This window comes from Ziziphus jujuba, chromosome 10 (assembly GCF_031755915.1).
Source record: "Ziziphus jujuba cultivar Dongzao chromosome 10, ASM3175591v1".
Taxonomy (NCBI): Eukaryota; Viridiplantae; Streptophyta; class Magnoliopsida; order Rosales; family Rhamnaceae; genus Ziziphus; species Ziziphus jujuba.
In genome coordinates, this window is record NC_083388.1 from 14,736,063 (window position 1) to 14,753,938 (window position 17,876).

Genomic DNA, 17,876 nt, shown 5'->3' on the forward strand with positions numbered 1-17,876 from the left:
TTTTAGGTCTAAAACCTTTTTTTTCTCTCTATTTTTATTGTAATATTTAAAATTTTGACATATGAAGTGCACTTATTGTAACAAGACCAAATTACAAAATCAAACAATCCTATGATATCCATATGTATTACATCAAGTGCGCTGCATTCCTCAAACTACTAAAAATTAAAAAATAACATTAATAATAATAATAATAATAATAATTTAAAAAAAAATGTACAAAAAACTGAAGCCTAGGCACCAAACAACCATAATAATAATAATAATAATAATAATAATAAAAATTGTATGCAACTATGAAAATAATTCAAAGATCAACGAAGCTACCAAATTTGCTAAAGTGATGGAGGTTTGGGCTCATAAAGCCTACTTTTAGCAAAATTTATGGAGCTATTATGCCTATTCTAAAATGCCTCATTTTGACTTCAATTTTTATTAAATTGTATATCCAAGCGACCGAAAAAGATAAAGTTGAGGTTAGTTATTTCAAATAATACTATTGTTAGGTCCAAAAAAAAAAAAAGGAAAAAAAAAAACAACCCTAACATTTTGTAGTGGAAGCAAAACACCACCATTTTGTAACGTTTAAATATAAATAATTATTATAATATTCTATGACCTTATTGTTTTTATTTTAATTTTTCTAGAAATATTATATGATTTTTTTTTTTTAAAAGAAATGAACCAATTCTAAATTAATTAAAAACAGTCATGAACATTTTGTTGGATAAGATTAATAAGCTAAGATGGCCCATCTTCCAACCACACAACCATCCCAACACAACCATCCCATCACAACCTAGTGCATGTTTTGCTAAATCATGAGCAATCACATTTGAACTACGTGATTCATGGTATATAGATATCTCGCTATAAGATGACAACAATTGCTTAATATCATATATAAGGTGGCCTTCCATTGCCCCAACTATTTTCCTCTTTTATTAACAATTGCATAGCTTGAAGCAAATCTGTCTCCGCTACACAATGAAACCAACAAAGTTCAATCCCAAAAAGAATAGCTTATAGCTAAAAATTCAGTGGTCAGAGGAGATAGAGGTTGACAAAACTTTTTTGCCATTGCTGCTAACAACTCACCCCCATGATCTCTAGCCATAGTACCTATTCCAACAACCCCATTCTAAGTGTTTACTGACCCATCAACATTTATTTTGATAAAAGGTTGACATCGTCGCTTCCACTTGGGGACTACTTGTTTACCACATTGTGTTCTCTTCTCCATTATTCTTGGAAATCTTGCTAAAAAAACTAAAATGTTATCCAAAGCTAGCTCCACAGGAACGACCGGTCCTCCATAGGTGACAACATTGCGATTATTCCAAATTGACAAACAAACTAAAACATATACCTCCACCTCTCCACAATAAGATTATGACAGCCTCATAAGAACAAATCAACGAAGTTATCTCCTTCCCACTCTGCAGTTTTTGAAAATAGCGCACCAACCTCTATAATGACAATGCAAAATCACATCTCCACACCACATGCACTACAGATTCCACTTCTCTCCTACATAAAGGACAGTTCCCACTATGAATTAATCTTCTATAAGCAAGTTCCTTCCAAGTTGGTAATAAATTTCAGCAAGCTCTCCATAAATTCTTTTTTTAATTTTATATGGCAATTTAATCTTCCAAATATTTCTTTACCAACCCATAACTGAAGCATTGCTTGTACTCGCTCTCCAATTACCATTAATAAATTGACGAGCTAGCCAATAACCACTCTTGACACTATACTTACCAATCTTGTTATAATGCCGTACAAAAATGTTAGGTCTATCCCATTACCTAATGTTAGTGAGAAAATAGCCTCTAATTCATTGTCAGAAAAATAATCTCTTACAAGTAGATGATTCCATCCTCCTGGTGCCGATAGCAACTGTGAAACTTTTATGTCCAATGGAATAGTAGCTGGAGATGTAATTTTGAAAGTAATAGATAGTCGAATCCATGCATCCTTATAAACACCAATAGTGGTCCCATCACCAATTCTCCACCAACAACCGTCCTTAAGCTACTCCCTACCCTAAGTCAAACCTTTCCATAGTTTAGGAGTAGGACCTTTTGGATTAATTTCTAGAAAAGAGGAATTAGGAAAATATTTTGATTTCAATACTTGAGTGCCAAACTATTATTATTATTCATTAAATGCCAACTTTGTTTTGCCGATAAAGCTTAATTTTTTGCCGATAAAGCTTAATTGAACTCTTCTAAAGACTTAAAATCGAGTCCCTTTCATTCTTTGTTCTACAGAGCTCATCCATGCAAGCCAATGCATTCTTCTTTTCCTGCCAACACTCTACTACCAAAACCTTGCCATCATTTGATTTAATCTCCCTTAAATTTTCTTAGTTAGCCAAAAACAACTCATAGTGTAAATGGAATCACCGATGCTACTGCTTTGATTAACACCTCGTTTCCCGCTTTTAAGAAAAGTTTTGTTGAAAAAAATGTATGTATATATATATATATACATGTAGAAAAATAACATAAAATAAATAAAATTACATAAAAATAATTAAAACATATTAGAACCTGTAGGTCTTTGTAATTGATCTGCTTTCTATAAAATTGGCTAAGGCCTATGTGGTACTACAGTGTCCTTAAGACGTTTTCGCCCACCGGTATAGGAGTTTTGTGACGAACGTCTCCCAGGATACAACGGCTGTAAAAGCTTTCAGATCTAGCACCTCAAAAGTTTTTCTCTTCGAACTATCAGTGTATCTTTGCTTTACCACAGTCAATATTTTTCTTCTCTGGTGTTTCACGTATCTCTCAAAAAATCCAATTTTTCTGTATTTCTTTTTTTGTGTTTTTCTCAAAAACTAAAAGAACATTGAAAATGTACGTGTAACCTCCAAACTCTTAACAAAGAGTTATTTCTCCCGTAAAACTCTCAACCCACTTTTCAAAATATTATTTGATTTATTTATTCAAATAAATATTGTTTTATCAAAACAAACGGTAGGAAATAAAACAAAGCCGAAAACCTTTAAGGCCCAAATCATTCATACCTTTTAGGCCCAAACTCTAACAATCCCCCACATGAATTATTTGATTTCTAAAATAAAACATGACTTTGGTAGTAAAACTCTGCAGTTGAAACCTACATAGGATAGGTAGATGTTACTCTTTGAACCTTCCATTGCGAGACTACATCTACTTTACTGACTAATGGTAAATGCGATATCTTAGAACAATTTCATCCTTTGTGCAAATAACAACATAGCCCACACCTAATTCCTTCTTGGTACACTTCAGTTCTCACTGTTGTGTTCATTTTGGCCATGAACACCTCCCTGGTTTTGCTAGAGTTTCGAAAGTATTGCACCCTAAACAATTATCCTTTGAAGCGGCCACTCTTCTCTCTCACATATGTGATTCCTATTTCCAATGTAATCAGCATGACTATGCATAGATTACCAAACACACACTTATAGGAATCATTAAAAGCATACTTTATGCTTAACCTCTTTCTATTACTGTGTCATCATAGGAATGGGCAGAGGTTAACCTTCACAATGATCCATACCAATCTTTACAATTATGTTGTCCCATTGAACCTAGATCTTGGGATCTTCAGTCAACTAGATTGGGTTTCCATAGTATTGACTTTATTCACGGGCTTCAATCCCATTCCCCTCGACGACTTCTCAACTAGTTCTCTATTTAACCCTTTGGTTAGCATATCCGCAATGTTATCTTTCGACTTTACATAGTTTACTGAGATAATTCTAGTTGAGATCAACTGTCTAATGGAATTGTGTCTACGAAGAATATGTCTAGATTTTCCATTATACATAATATTCTGTATCCTGCCAATCGCAAATTGACTATCACAATGTAAATTTATGGCTGGCATAGATTTAGGCCACCTAGGAATGTCCTCTAAAAATTGGCGTAGCCATTCTGCCTCTTCACCACATTTATCTAATGTAATAAACTCATATTCCATCGTAGATCGAGCTATCACAATTTGTTTTGAGGACTTCCATATCACGGTTGCACCCCCTAATGTGAACACATGACCATTAGTGGATTTTGAATCCTTGATATTGATATCCAATTAGCATCATTGTATCCTTCTAATACAGTAAGATATCTTATATAGTGCAGTTCGTATTCACGAGTATATCGTAAGTACCTTAGTACTCTAGTGATCCATTTCCAATGATTTTCGTTTGGATTACTTGTGTATCTACTTAGTATACTTATTGCGTAGGCTAAATATGGTCTGATGCAACTCATCAAGTACATCATACTTCCAATCACCCTAGCGCATTCCACTTGAGATACACTTTTTTCTTTATTTTTGGATAAGTGTAAACTCAAATTTATGGGTGCTTTGGCTATACTAGTATCATTATTACTAAATTTAGCCAGTATTTTATCTACATAATGAGTTTGACTAAGAATGATTCCATTCGAAGTTCTCATGATTTTCATACCTAAAATCACATCAGCAAGTCCCACATCTTTCATGTCAAATTTGGAATTTAACATGGCTTTTGTAGTTCGGACTATATTGTCATCACTGCTTACTATGAGTATGTTATCTACATATAAATATAGAATGACATATCCATTCTCTGTATCTTTTACATAGATACATTTATCACGTTCATTTATTTTAAATCCATCGTTTAGCATGGAATTACCAAATTTTTGATGTCATTGCTTTAGAGCTTGTTTAAGTCCATATAAGAACTTTGCCATCTACAGACTTTCTTTTCTTATCTTGAAGTGGTGAAACCCTCAAGTTGCTCTATGTTGATCTCTTCATCTAGATTCTATTCAGAAAGGTTGTTTTCACATCCATTTGATGTACTTAAAGATCCTGCAATGCAGCGATCGCCAATACCATCCTTATGGAATTTATCCTCATTACTGGAGAATAAGTGTCAAGGCATTCTTTTTGCTTGTATCCCTTAATTACAAGCCTTGCTTTGTATTTATCTATTGTTCCATCTACCTTCATCTTCCTTTTAAAGATTCATTTGTAATCCAAAGGTTTACAACCTAGAGGAAGATCTACTAATTTTCAAGTGTGATTCTGCAAGATGGAATCAATCTCACTTTTACAGCTTCTTTCCATAAATTCCCTTCAGGAGAATTTACAACATCTTGGAAGCTTTAAGGTTCACCTTCTAGCATATAAGTAAAAAAATCCAGACCGTAAGATTTTTCGATTCTTACTCTTTTTGTAACAGCCAAGTCTACTCACATGTGATATTGTCCTCTTTGGGTCCCGTCCGCACAGGTTTAAAATACGTCATAGTGGTTAGGGGTCCCACCCCTTCACCTGCCAGTCCCACAAGCCCAGGCCTAACCATGATACTGTCCGCTTTGAAAGCTAGGTGGTGAGCCTAATCCTACCCCTCACGGTTTTCTAAGCATCATAAGGGAAAGATATACACACCCTTATAAGGCATGTTTCATTCTCTTTTCCAACCGATGTGGGATCTCACAATCTACCCCCCTTGGGCTCTAACGTCCTCGTTGGCACACCAATCCGGATATTGGCTCTGATACCAACTGTAACAGCCCAGTCCACCTGCATGTGATATTGTCCGCTTTGGGCCCCGCCTGCATGGGTTAAAAACTCGTCATAGTTGTTAGGGGTCCCACCCCTTCACCTGCCAGTCCCACTGGTCCAGACTTTCCAAGCCCAACCATGATACTGTCCGCTTTGGAAGCTAGGTGGTGAACTCAATCCTACCCCTCATGGTTTTCTACACATCACAAGGGAAAGGTATTCACACCCTTATATGGCATGCTTCGTTCCCCTTTCTAACCGATGTGACATCTCACACTTTTGCTACGCCTAATCTCAATCTTAGTCTCATCTTCATTCTCTTGTTCTTAATCACTATCATTATTATTATCACTAATAACGTCGTATGTTCATTTAGACAAACTCGATCCTTCTTCCACTTTATACGGAAAAATATGTTCGAAAAATTATGCATTTTTCGATTCCACTATTGTATTCTTGTGAATATCAGAAATTTCTGACTTATACACAAGAAACCGATATGCAATATTATTCTGTGCATATCCTATGAAAATACAATTAATAGTTTTGGGACCTATCTTCACCTTCTTTGGTGTAGGTACTATTATTTTTGCTAGACACCCCCACACTCGTAAATATTTGTAGGAGAGTTGTCTTTCCTTCCACAACTCATAGGGTGTCTTTATGTGATCTTTCCGGGGCACCTTATTTAAAAGGTTGTTCATCGACAAAATGGCTTCTCCTCACAAGTTCTAAGGCACTGCAGAATTATCAGCATTGCATTCATCATTTCTTTCAAAGTTCTATTTTTTTGTTCAGCCACACCATTTGATTGTGGTGAATATGATAAAGTTACTTCATGTATTATGCCATGTTGAGCACAATACTCTCTAAATGGAGTTACATACTCTCCACCACGATCACTTCTGATCACTTTAACTTTTCTGCTGAGTTGATTTTCAACTTCCGTTTTATAGAGAATAAATTTCTCTATAGCCTCATCCTTGCTCTTAAGTAAGTATACATAGCAATATTTCGTACTATCATCAATTAAGGTGATAAAATACTTATTACCACCTCTAGTTGGTGCGAATTTTAAATCACATGCATCACTATGTTTTAAATCCAAAGATTCATTATTCTATCAATTGTTTGATATGATGACCTCATTGATTTTGCTTCCACATAATTTTCACACTTATGATTGCAATCAATTTTAAACATGGGAATATGATTTAAGTTAATTAACCTCCACATAGAATTAAAATTAACATGTCCTAGTCTACCATGCCACAAAATGGAAGACTCAAGCAAGTAAACAGAAGAAGTACTAGCTTTATTCATTTTTTTAGGCTTTACAATCATTACATTGAGTTTAAATAAATCATTGATTACATAGCCCTTTCCCATAAACATCCCAAATTTGGACAAAATAACTTTATCTGACTCAAACACTAAGCGAAAATCATGTTTGCTCAACAGCAATTCAGATACCAAATTCTTGCCAATGTCTAGAACATACAGTACATTATTCAGAGTCAGCTCTTTTCCCGAAGTTATCTTTAGTATTAATTTACCCTCACCTTGGATTTCTGAGGTAGCGGAGTTACCCATGAACAACTTCTTCCCATTCTTCTTTGGTTTAAAGGAAGTAAATATGCTCCTATCCAAACACATGTGGCGGGTCACACCAGAATCTACCCACCATTCTCTAAGATTAGCACCCACCAAAGTTCACCCCAGATATCACAGCACTAAGGTCAATGTCATCGACCTCTTAAGTGATGTCCTCCATCACCTGTGCCTGGTTCTTTTTTCTCTTTGCCAGCCCACACTCCGTAGCTCTGTGACCCATCTTGTCACAGTTGAAGCACCTGCCTTGAAACTTGGCCTTCTTGGAGATTCCTCCTTTAAGCCCTAACTTGGAAGCTTTTCTAGTCTTTTTCTTATTCTTGGAGCTTTGACCATGCTCTACAACATTGGCCTTCAACATAGCCTTCGAAGCTCTTTTATCAGACTTTCTATTGTCATCTTCAATGCGAAGCTTGCTATAAGAGCCTCCATATCCATCTTCTTTCTTTTGTGCTTCAGATAATTCCTGAAGTCACTCCAACTTGGAGGTAGCTTCTCAATCATACAAGTCACTTGTAAGGCTTCATTCATGATCATTGCTTCAGCAAGCATTTCTTGAATCGGCACTTGCAACTCATGTACTTGATTTATTAATGGCTTCGCATCCACCATCATGTAGTCCAAGAATCGGCTTGTAATAAACTTTCCTGAACCCGCATTCTTAGTCTTGTACTTCCAGTCCAGTGTTTCTCACAATTCCTTAGCTAATTTCGTGCCACAGTATACACCATCTAGGACATCAGACAGGCCATTCAGGACATAATTTCAACATAAATAACCAGAATTATTCCATACATCCACCGCTATGAGTGTCTCCTTATCACTCTCCTCACTATTGGGTGGCGCATCTTCAGTCAAGTACCGCGCAAGTCTTAGTGTGGTCAAGTAAAATAGCATCTTCTATTGCCAACTTTTGAAGTTTGCTCCATTGAACTTCCGACGTTTCTCTGTGTGACTAGCAGAAAGAAGCATCTGAATCCTAGAAGTCTGAATGGGCACAGTCCTATTGCCTCCACTTACCATTTCTGTAGAAATCACAAAACAGAAATCAATTAGTTGTTATTTTCGACCTCAACAACCTAATTAAAATCAATTTCCAAAAAGGAAAACACACAAAAATGTGATTTTTAGGATTTCTGTATACACCATAAAATTTCTGTATACACTCACAAAAATACTGTTCACACCTTACTGTTCACTGCCACGTGGTACAGTGCTAACGTGACACATCACGACATCATCATAATGCTGATGTTGCATGCACCACATCATCACATCGCTAATATGGTACTGCCATGTGGACCCATGACTGACGTGGCATTGCTACGTGATGTGTCACTTGCCACGGTGCTCCACGTCGCCTTGCCACTGTGCACCATTTATCAGCGTTTCGTCTTGACATGTGGCGCTTGCTCATCGCAACACGTGGCGAGTTCATTTGCAATTAGGCCATTTCTCTTGGGCCTGGATCAAAATTGGACGTGGGTCTAGGGCTGAACAGTAGTCTGTTCTAACCACGGGCTAGGATTTAAAACTGGACCAGGTCTAACAAAATTTTAAAATCAGGCTCATTTCACCCAGAACCGGCCCATACCCGTTTTTCCAACCCAATAACCCATTTTTTACCAGTCTTCAACCTTGACTAGGTTTTCTCGATCCATTTTCTTGGTAAATGGGTTTCTCCGACTCAGTTCGAATTTCTGGCCAAATTCCACTGTTTCTGCTACCAAAAAAAGCCAGAAATACACAAAAAAATTTAGAAATTCATGGGCAATTCAATTTTTTGAAAAATTTTTGATTGAAAACAAAATTTATTAATTACCTATAAATTCTTAAACCTCACGGTTAAACAAAATATATAAATATATATACATATATATATATATATATATATATATATCTTTTCATACCCAAATCATACAAATAATGTTGAACCATGATCATATATTAAAAATTAAACACCAAAGATTAAAGCATGGCATCATACACCAATTAAACAAAAAAAATACAAAAATAAAAAATAAAACCCATCTACACTATTATGCACGGGTTCTTTGATTTAATATTTTTTTCTTTCTTTCTTTTAAGCCAAAACAATCAAACCTAAAAATAAAACATGTACATGATCACATAAATCACATATACATACAAATAAAATTACGGCAAGTATCTTTTTGTTTATTTTTTATTAAACATAAGTTATTCAAATAATCAAACACAACCTCGGGTAAGGAAAATTTTCCAATCTCAAAATTACACAGATCAAAATAAAATATATTTCCACATATATCTATATATGTTAACGGAAAACGTCTTAAGATTGTTGAAAAAAATATATGTATATATATAAATACATGTGGAAAAATAATATAAAATAAATAAAATTACATAAAAATAATTAAAACATATTAGAACCTGTAGGTTTTTGTAATTGATCTGTTTTCTATAAAATTGACTGAGGCCTGTGTGGTATCACAGTGTCCTTAAGACGTTGCCTACCAATGCAGGAGTTTGGTGACGAACGTCTTCCAGAATACAATGGCTGCAAAAGCTTTCAGATCTAGCACCTCCTAAGCTTTTTTCTTCGAACTATCAGTATATCTTTGTTTTACCACAGTTAATATTTTTCTCTCTGATGTTTCATGTATCTCTTAAAAAAACCAACTTTTCTGTATTTATTTTTCTGTGTTTTTTCTCAAAAACTGAAAGAACGTTGAAAATGTACGTGTAACCTCCAAACTCTCAACAAAGAGTTATTTTTCCCGTAAAACTCTCAACCCACTTTTCAAAATATTATTTGATTTATTTATTCAAATAAATATTGTTTTATTAAAACAAACAATAGGAAATAAAACAAAGCCCAGAACTTTTAAGGCCCAAATCATTCATACTTTTTAGGCCTAAACTCTAACAAGTTTTTTCCTTCCAACATTATAACTTCCTCCATACTCTCTCTTATATCATCCCTAACTTAGCTATTTTGTTTGGTCCAATTACTGAGGGAAGACCTAAATACTTACCATGGGTCATGCTATTACCAATGCCTAAAGAATTTAAAATATCAATCTTCAAATTCATAGGGTTATCATTGCTGAACGTAATTATAGATTTGTCTAAATTTATCTTCTACCGTGATGCACCCTCATACAACTATTAAAGCTCTTTGATGGCAATGCGTTCATTCTTTGTGGCTTTCATAAAAACTAAACTATCATCTACCAAAAATAAGTGTGATAAAATCAAACTATTTCTTGCAACAGATATCCCATGTATCACCCTTCGTTTTTTGCCCTCCTTAGTAACCAGAAAAACCTTCTGTGCACAATAAAAACATGTATAGGGATAAATGGATCCCCTTATTTTCGACCAAGAGAAGGCGTTAAAAAACCATGTTCCTAACCATTGATAAGTATAGAGAAAGTAACAGAAGAAACACATCTCATTATTAAAACAATCCACTCCTTATGGAAACCCTTTCTCTCCATTATTACTTTTGAAAAACTCCATTCCATACGATCATATGCTTTACTCAAGTCTAACTTAGGAGCCATAAGTTTATTCTTTGTTGGTTTCTTTCTATTGATCAAATTAAAAGTTTCTAAATCTGTTACAATGTTGTCCGTAATTTGTTGGCTTGGAATAAAAACGTTTTTTTCCTTCAAAATAATATACGGAAGAATCTGCTTTAATCTATGGTTCAATACTTTTGCAATTATTTTATAAAGAGCATTACATAAGCTTATTGACCGAAAATCCGTAACAAAAGATAGAACTTTGATCTTTGGAGATAAAACAATAAGAGTATGGTTAGGATTAGGCATCATACATCCCTGATTACGAAAATGAAGACAAGCCATCACTTCAGAACCAACTATATGCCAATATTTCTGGAAAAAAAAAAAAAAATGTATTCTAAAGGTTGCATATATTCCATGAACTTATTAAAGTGTATTTCAAAATTGCAATTTTATAATATGGAAGAGATCTAAATGTAATTTTTTTTTTTGGTCATTCACCTAAACATACTACTAGTTCATGGAATTTTATATTACATTTGGTTACTAATATAACGGAAGTACAGTTTTTATTCAACAGAAAACTAAGTCTTTTTCTTTAAAGAACGAGAAAATCTTTTTTCTTTTTCTTTTTTTTTTTTTAATCCTTTATTAACTTCTATAGTTATTTCTCTGTTATGTAAGCCAAAAAAGGCAGTGGGTCGACCCAGGTAGGCCAAGGGGTGAAAATCTGAAAGTGCTTAGTCATAGACTTATGGTTGGGTCGAAAGGCTATTTCAATGAAAAGATAACAGATAAAAAGTTTTGCCTCATGATATTATATATATGGGGTTTATATCTATAGTTCCTGAGATTTATTCTTATTTTAAATTATATATTGCATCTTCAAAAACAAACATTTTAAATATATATAAAAATATATAACTAACATTTCAAATATGTTTAAAAATATACAACTGAATATTTTTAAAAATATTTATAATTTTAAAATCGAACACTCCAACAAATTAATTTTTTCATTACACAAAAATATTCTAACCAGAAAAAAAAAATAAATTTAGTGAAATTTTTCTTGACCATCAACTTTGTCTAAAAACGTTTTGAAAAGCTTTTATAAAGTGATATTTAATTTATAGACAATTTATGAACAAAAAATATATATATATTTTTTGAATTAGTTAAAATTCTATAAATTGTGAATATTTATATATTCAAATAGTAATGTATGATACCATATAGGATTATTTTAGAATTGTAATAGGAATTTTTTTCTCATCAACCAGTAAAAAGTTGTATTATTATTATTATTATTATTGTTTTCGACAATCAGTAAAAAAGTTTTTTTTTTTTTTTCAATTACAACAAATGGGTAGAGGAGATTTTTTATTTCAGGACGAAACCGTAAGCAATGATTTGATTCATCAAAAAAGGGTATAATAGCTTTTTTTTTTTTTTCTGTATAACAGGATTATTAGTTAGTCCGTGGATTTATTTGGAACATTCACCATTAAGTAATTTATATAAATCATCAATCTTTCTTTCATGGAATTTTCTCATTATTCATCTGGTTTCCTATTTTAAAAAATGTAAAAAACAAAAAACCGTTTTAATTCAAACACAATAACCGCCCTAGTGCAACTTTCACCCAAAGTTTTGCTACTTCCGATCTTTTTAAGTAGAGGTATACTCAGTGTACAAACCAATAGATCATGCCTATGAGTACGACAGTGGTAAAAAGTTGAGAAAATAAAATACGAAATTATAATCATAAGAGGGTAGAAAAGCAGAAATGAGCCTCTTATTAAATTCTTCAGCCTCATTTTTCCAAATATATAAATTCACTAGTTGAATGCACTAATAAACCTTTTTCTTTCCTTTTTTTTTTTTTTTTTTTTTTTTTGGGGGGGGGGGGGCCCGCGGGAGGGGGAGAGGGTTTAGTCGTTCTATCATCTCTCTTCATCTATCTGACAACTATTACTTACTTTTACCACATTGATGGCACATAAAAGACATATAACTTAGAACAAAATTAGAAGCCTCACAATTCATCCTTCACGTCAGTGCTACTGCTGTCTGCGCTTTCTTTACCATCAGAACTAACAGGTTTTGGAGATGAAGTTGGTTTCTGGAGCTTGAAAGGGATTGATGCATTTTTCTTGAGGAATTTGTATAATGCCGTAACTGTCCGATCAGTATCCACAGTAATCTGCCAATGCCAAGTAAAAAGATATTCAACAATAAGCTCCAAGAAAACGAAAAGGATACAAAATTTACTTAATATTGAATGACACTTACAGGATCAAAACTCTTGTTCCCAGCTGGGAAGAACAGAAGTGTAGGGAACCCGTCAGCCTGCAAGAATAATTGAAAACTATTTATTACAAAGTTTATACTTTACTCTAGACATTTAATTTTCACTCAGAAAAATATCTTAAGACATTATGCATTGCCATATGGAAACAAAATAGATTTAACACATCCAGAAATTCAATCAGGAACCAGGAATCTATTGCCCTACAACAGATATAAAGGTGAATCCCCTGTACAAAGTCAGCTTGGGTAAGTCAAATCATCACTTAAGGTACATGACTTTTGGATTACCTTTGCCCTCGGATGCTCATTTGTTGTTCCATCCATCTTGGCTATAACAAGAGACTCGATACCACGTAGATGTTTGGCAAGCTTGTTGTATGTTGGTTCAAGAGCTTGGCAATGCCCACACCAAGGTGCATAAATCTGGATCACACCTTGCATCAATTTGAGCCCTTACAAAAACAAATATTGACTGGTTTATATAATCTTTTCTCAGGGTTGTGATAATACCTCAAGAAGAACATCTTTTGACTCATCTAAAACAATATCATCGAAGTTATTTCCAACTACTATCTTCACATCCTCATCATTCTGCATTCAAATCATAAAATGCAAGTTAGTTTAGAAATTCAAGAAAGAAAGTAGCCAAACAAGTAGAATTAACGCCTTACAGTTTCAGGAATTGGGTCCGACTTAAAGAAAGGTTTTAGCTTGTCTTCCAAGAAATTCTCCCCAAAGGCCTGCAGAACTTCGAGTCAGCATGTTCAGTAACAAGTACAAAATCCAGAACTTCACCAGGCAACATAGTTATATAAAATGGCATAGAGAGAAACAAGGGTTAGAAACAGAAAGAGTTTCAACCTTGATGTTCTCCAAGGTAACTTCCCCATCATGCACAAATTTTCTGGCATCATCATTTCCAGTGTACGCAAGAACCTATAAGGAACAAGAAAATAAAATTCAGAAAGAAGTATACACACCATCAGAAAAAGATATGCAAGTAACACAGAGAGACGATTACCGTTGGAGCATCACTGACACCAAAATATTCTGAGACTGGCTTTCCAACATCTTCGTTATCCATTTCCACGAACACAAAGATAAGCTACAAGCAATGCAAAAAAAGAAATATGATTTAAGTAGCCAAACGATATTTGAATTTTATTTCAGAACATAGTGAGCAGCAATTCTAAGCAGCCAAAAATGAATGTAATGTCCAAATGCCATAATTCATAACTAATGACATTGCAAACAAAGCATTTGAAAATTAAATTACCAACTGTTTAAATAAGTAGTTATTTTCTTCCACTAAAAAGTAGAAAAGCATACTATTCTGAAGTTAAAAAAGTTTTCACAAGAAGCAAATCTTCTCCAGAGTTTCCAGGTTGAAATTGATGAGATTAATTAATGATGATAGAACCATAAGTGCCTTATCTAATGGAAAAATAACAAATTAAGTAACCTGGGGTTTGATATATCTAAATGAACAAATAACAAAGTTAAGTAACCTGGAGTTTGACATTAAATATTATTAATTAAGATAAGTTGGGTTGGATTCTCCGGACCGTAGAATATTCTACGAGCCATAGACAAATTAACAAGTTTAAGGCATCTTTCTGGAAGCATATGTTAAAATATATATATTTAAAATAATTTCTTTAAAAAAAAAAAAAAAAAAAAAAAAAGGAACACCCTGTTCAAAACTTTGAACACTTTCATTTTTAATTCATGAAAGAAACTACCAGAAAATGAAAAAGGACATTTTTATTTCATCCTGTTTATATCCAAAGATTTTTCACAGAAGCAGTTTCCTGAATAACAAAACAGGCATTGATTTACATATATATACATTCCAATACTTTTCTCAAATACTGTATAAACTTTATACTAAAGTCTCTAGAGAGAGTGGTCCTGGTTCTTTATTGCAATATCATTCTAACCTGAAAATTAAATGATTTGATTAAAAGGAGAATGAGAACGCCAGTTAAGAGCTTTATAATACCTTTCCCTTGAAAAGTTTGGCTGCCTCTTCAAAAGCGGGGATAACCTCCTTCGAATCATTTGAAGTAGCAAACAGCAAAATCTTACAGAAAATTTCACATATGTCAACATCTCAATAAAACATTAAACTTTTAATCCCAAAGTCAGTATAACAACAGATACATAGAGACACCAATTTACCTGTTTCTTGATTGGACTTTCAAAAATTGTAGGGGCACTTTCCCTAGTAAAAATGGTAACTAGAGGAAGTTTATTGGCAAATACAAACTCAGCTATTGAAGACTTGACAAATGGACCATCTGCAGAAATCAGAACAGACTGTAAAGCACTTACCTTTCCTTTATTTTTAGATAAGTTATGTCTAATAACAATAGAAGAACTGACCAAAATGGCTCAACTTTTCAGTCTCCTTCTTAAGCAGGACCAAGGCAGGGCGTTTCACTTCTGGGTCAATGTGGAAAAGCTTTGCCACAGCAGGATCCACTGTTTGATAGAAGTTGACATCATCTTCAAGTCTTGAAGCAGCAGCAAGTTCATCACTCTCAGGACCCTGTAAAAACAAAGATCACGCATAATGGTTAATCAAAGGAAGGTAGGTTTGAAATTTCTTGGGAAATTTTATTGAGGTTCATGTGACCTGCTTTTTTTTTTTTTTTTTTTTTAAGTTGGCATAAATATAATGACCAAAGCATCTTAAAGTACACTTAAAAATTTTCTCACTAATTCCTATTCTGAAATCTGGATGTTACATTATGTAATATGTGAAATTTCAGGGCATCATTGAGTATGCATGTAACAACCAGAATGGTCAAGTAAATTAATCTGCTTCCATGTCAAAAAATACTACCAAACAAAAGTTACCAGCCAACCTACACCATGCTACTTTCCAAAGTTAGGCCATGCTTGAAGCTTACCCACCAGGAAAAGGAAAAAGAATTACAGAATTGTAAGTGCCATTGTTTATTAAAAGAGAACTGTGACACAAAAATAAAATAAAATAAAGAAGAAATTACGTGTCAAAAAACATAATTTTCCACCAAAACGAATAAGAATTCATCATTTTCCTCCCTTTCACTTTCCTTGTTGGTCCAAATTTATAACATGGGGATAAAAAATGAATCCAAATGCAATTTACATAAATACCATAAGCTAATCAATTTGTTAGAACTGAAACAAAAAATAAATAAATAAAAGACAATTTTTAATGGAGATTGAACTAAAAATACCATGCCGTTGTTACCAAAACATCTAAAGGGTCTTACAACATAAACCCGTGATCATTCAAATGGGGTAAACGAAACAGACCAAAAATAAAAAAATAAAAAAAAATTAAAAATTAAATAGACTTACCACCAAAGAGTTCAAAAAGCCCAAAACGACTTTACTTTCGGAAGTCAACACACGCTCAGCGTCATCCAATGTGGTGATGTTGTGAATACCAGGTCCAATCTTCTTCTTAATCCAAGTCACTATAGCCTCTCTGAATAACATTTTCAACATTTTTATTCACCAAAACCAATAAATAAATAAATAAACAATACATTATTTTCTCTGGGCTATTATGAATTCTCAAAAAATTGAAAATACGAAAAAAAAAAAAAGAAAAAAAAAGAAAGAAGAAACATACTTGGTCCTTTGGCCAGTATAAGGCTTGTGTACGCCATCAATGAAGAAGTATATAGTTGGAAAACCCTGCACATCGTACTCCTGAGAGAGCTCGTTCTCTTCCGTGGCATCGATTTTGGCCAAAACTACATCCTCTCCCTTCAGCTCCGTCGCGGCCGCCGCGTATTCCGGAGCCAGTGCCTGGCAGTGGCCACACCATGGCGCGTAGAACTCCACCATCACGAACTTGTTGTTCTCGATGACGTCGGTGAAATTCCTCTCCTTCAAAACGACGACGTCTTTGTCGTCCACCTCTGGTTCCTTGTAAGCTTCGTCCTGATCAGCCACCGACCCGTCGAAATCAGCGAAGTTGTCAAAATCACCGTCGCCCTCGTCGTCGGACTGGTCGAGATCTGGGTACCGATGCGGTGGAGGAACAGTTTGGTCGTCCGCCTCTTCGAGAAAGCTCAGATCTTCGTCGTCTTCCTCTGATTCCTTGGTCTTGGAGTCTTTGCAGAGAACTGAGTTGGAAAAGAGTAGTAGAGAGGTGAGTGCAAGAAGGAGAACGAGTCGACTCGCCATTTCTGAGTTGTTTTTTTTCGAAGCGAGATAGGAGGAAGTGAGATCTGAGTGAGAGAGCAGGGTTTATAGAAATGGAAGATGGGTCAAGGTCAAACCGGTCAAGTTCCGTAATCCGGCGTCGTTTTTAAGGTGAGCCCTTCATAAATGGCCATGACTTAACCCAAAGTATCAATTTTTTCCAAATGTTAACGACTTCAAAAGGACACAATTTTTTTCAACGGAATTTTCTTAAATGTAAAATAACGCTATATAACTTGCCAGAAACATACACAGCAATCGATGATTTTATTCTTACAACATACAATACTGTATTATTTTTTTTAAATAATTGGGTAGTATCTTTGCACAATTTTAATTAACTGGATGAGTAAAGTCTTAAATAAATATATATATATAATAATATTATTATATTATGTAACGGGATATAAATTTGGACAAGGATCATATTATTGGAAAACAAATACAAAACAAGAAGTGCATTATAATTAAATAATGAATGCTTATTGTTAAGAAATTAATAAATCCAGAAACCTAGAAAAGCAAAGCAAAACGCTATAATAATAAATAGGTCAGTTATTATGAGAGATAAGGAATAACTTACAAATATTGTATTACAATTGAATTTCTTAAATTTTATTTTTTTAAAATTTAATCTTTATAAATTAATCAATGCAAGAGTTGAACTCGATT

The 17,876-nt window shown here is 34.0% G+C and overlaps 1 protein-coding gene across 1 annotated transcript; it reads right to left on the reverse strand.

The window, feature by feature from the left end:
- Positions 1 to 12,465: 12,465 nt before the first annotated feature.
- LOC107411350 (protein disulfide isomerase-like 1-4) lies at positions 12,466 to 17,380 on the reverse strand. Its single transcript, XM_016018921.4, has 12 exons — positions 16,627 to 17,380; positions 16,350 to 16,479; positions 15,384 to 15,549; positions 15,180 to 15,298; positions 15,001 to 15,081; positions 14,020 to 14,103; positions 13,860 to 13,934; positions 13,670 to 13,738; positions 13,509 to 13,589; positions 13,287 to 13,421; positions 12,981 to 13,037; positions 12,466 to 12,891 (listed from the first exon to the last, which is right to left on the reverse strand). The coding sequence occupies exons 1-12, from the start codon at positions 17,184 to 17,186 to the stop codon at positions 12,724 to 12,726; spliced, it is 1,725 nt and encodes a 574-aa protein (XP_015874407.3). The 5' UTR covers positions 17,187 to 17,380; the 3' UTR covers positions 12,466 to 12,723.
- Positions 17,381 to 17,876: the final 496 nt, after the last annotated feature.

Bases quoted from the DNA above. Each gene is read 5' to 3' on its own strand.
- LOC107411350 (XM_016018921.4), bottom strand. From the start codon at position 17,186: ATGGCGAGTCGACTCGTTCTCCTTCTTGCACTCACCTCTCTACTACTC. The intron at 16,480-16,626 runs GTATGTTTCTTC...AATGTTATTCAG, and splicing joins TATACTGGCCAAAGGACCAA to AGAGGCTATAGTGACTTGGA. The intron at 15,550-16,349 runs GTAAGTCTATTT...TTGTTTTTACAG, and splicing joins GCTTTTTGAACTCTTTGGTG to GGTCCTGAGAGTGATGAACT.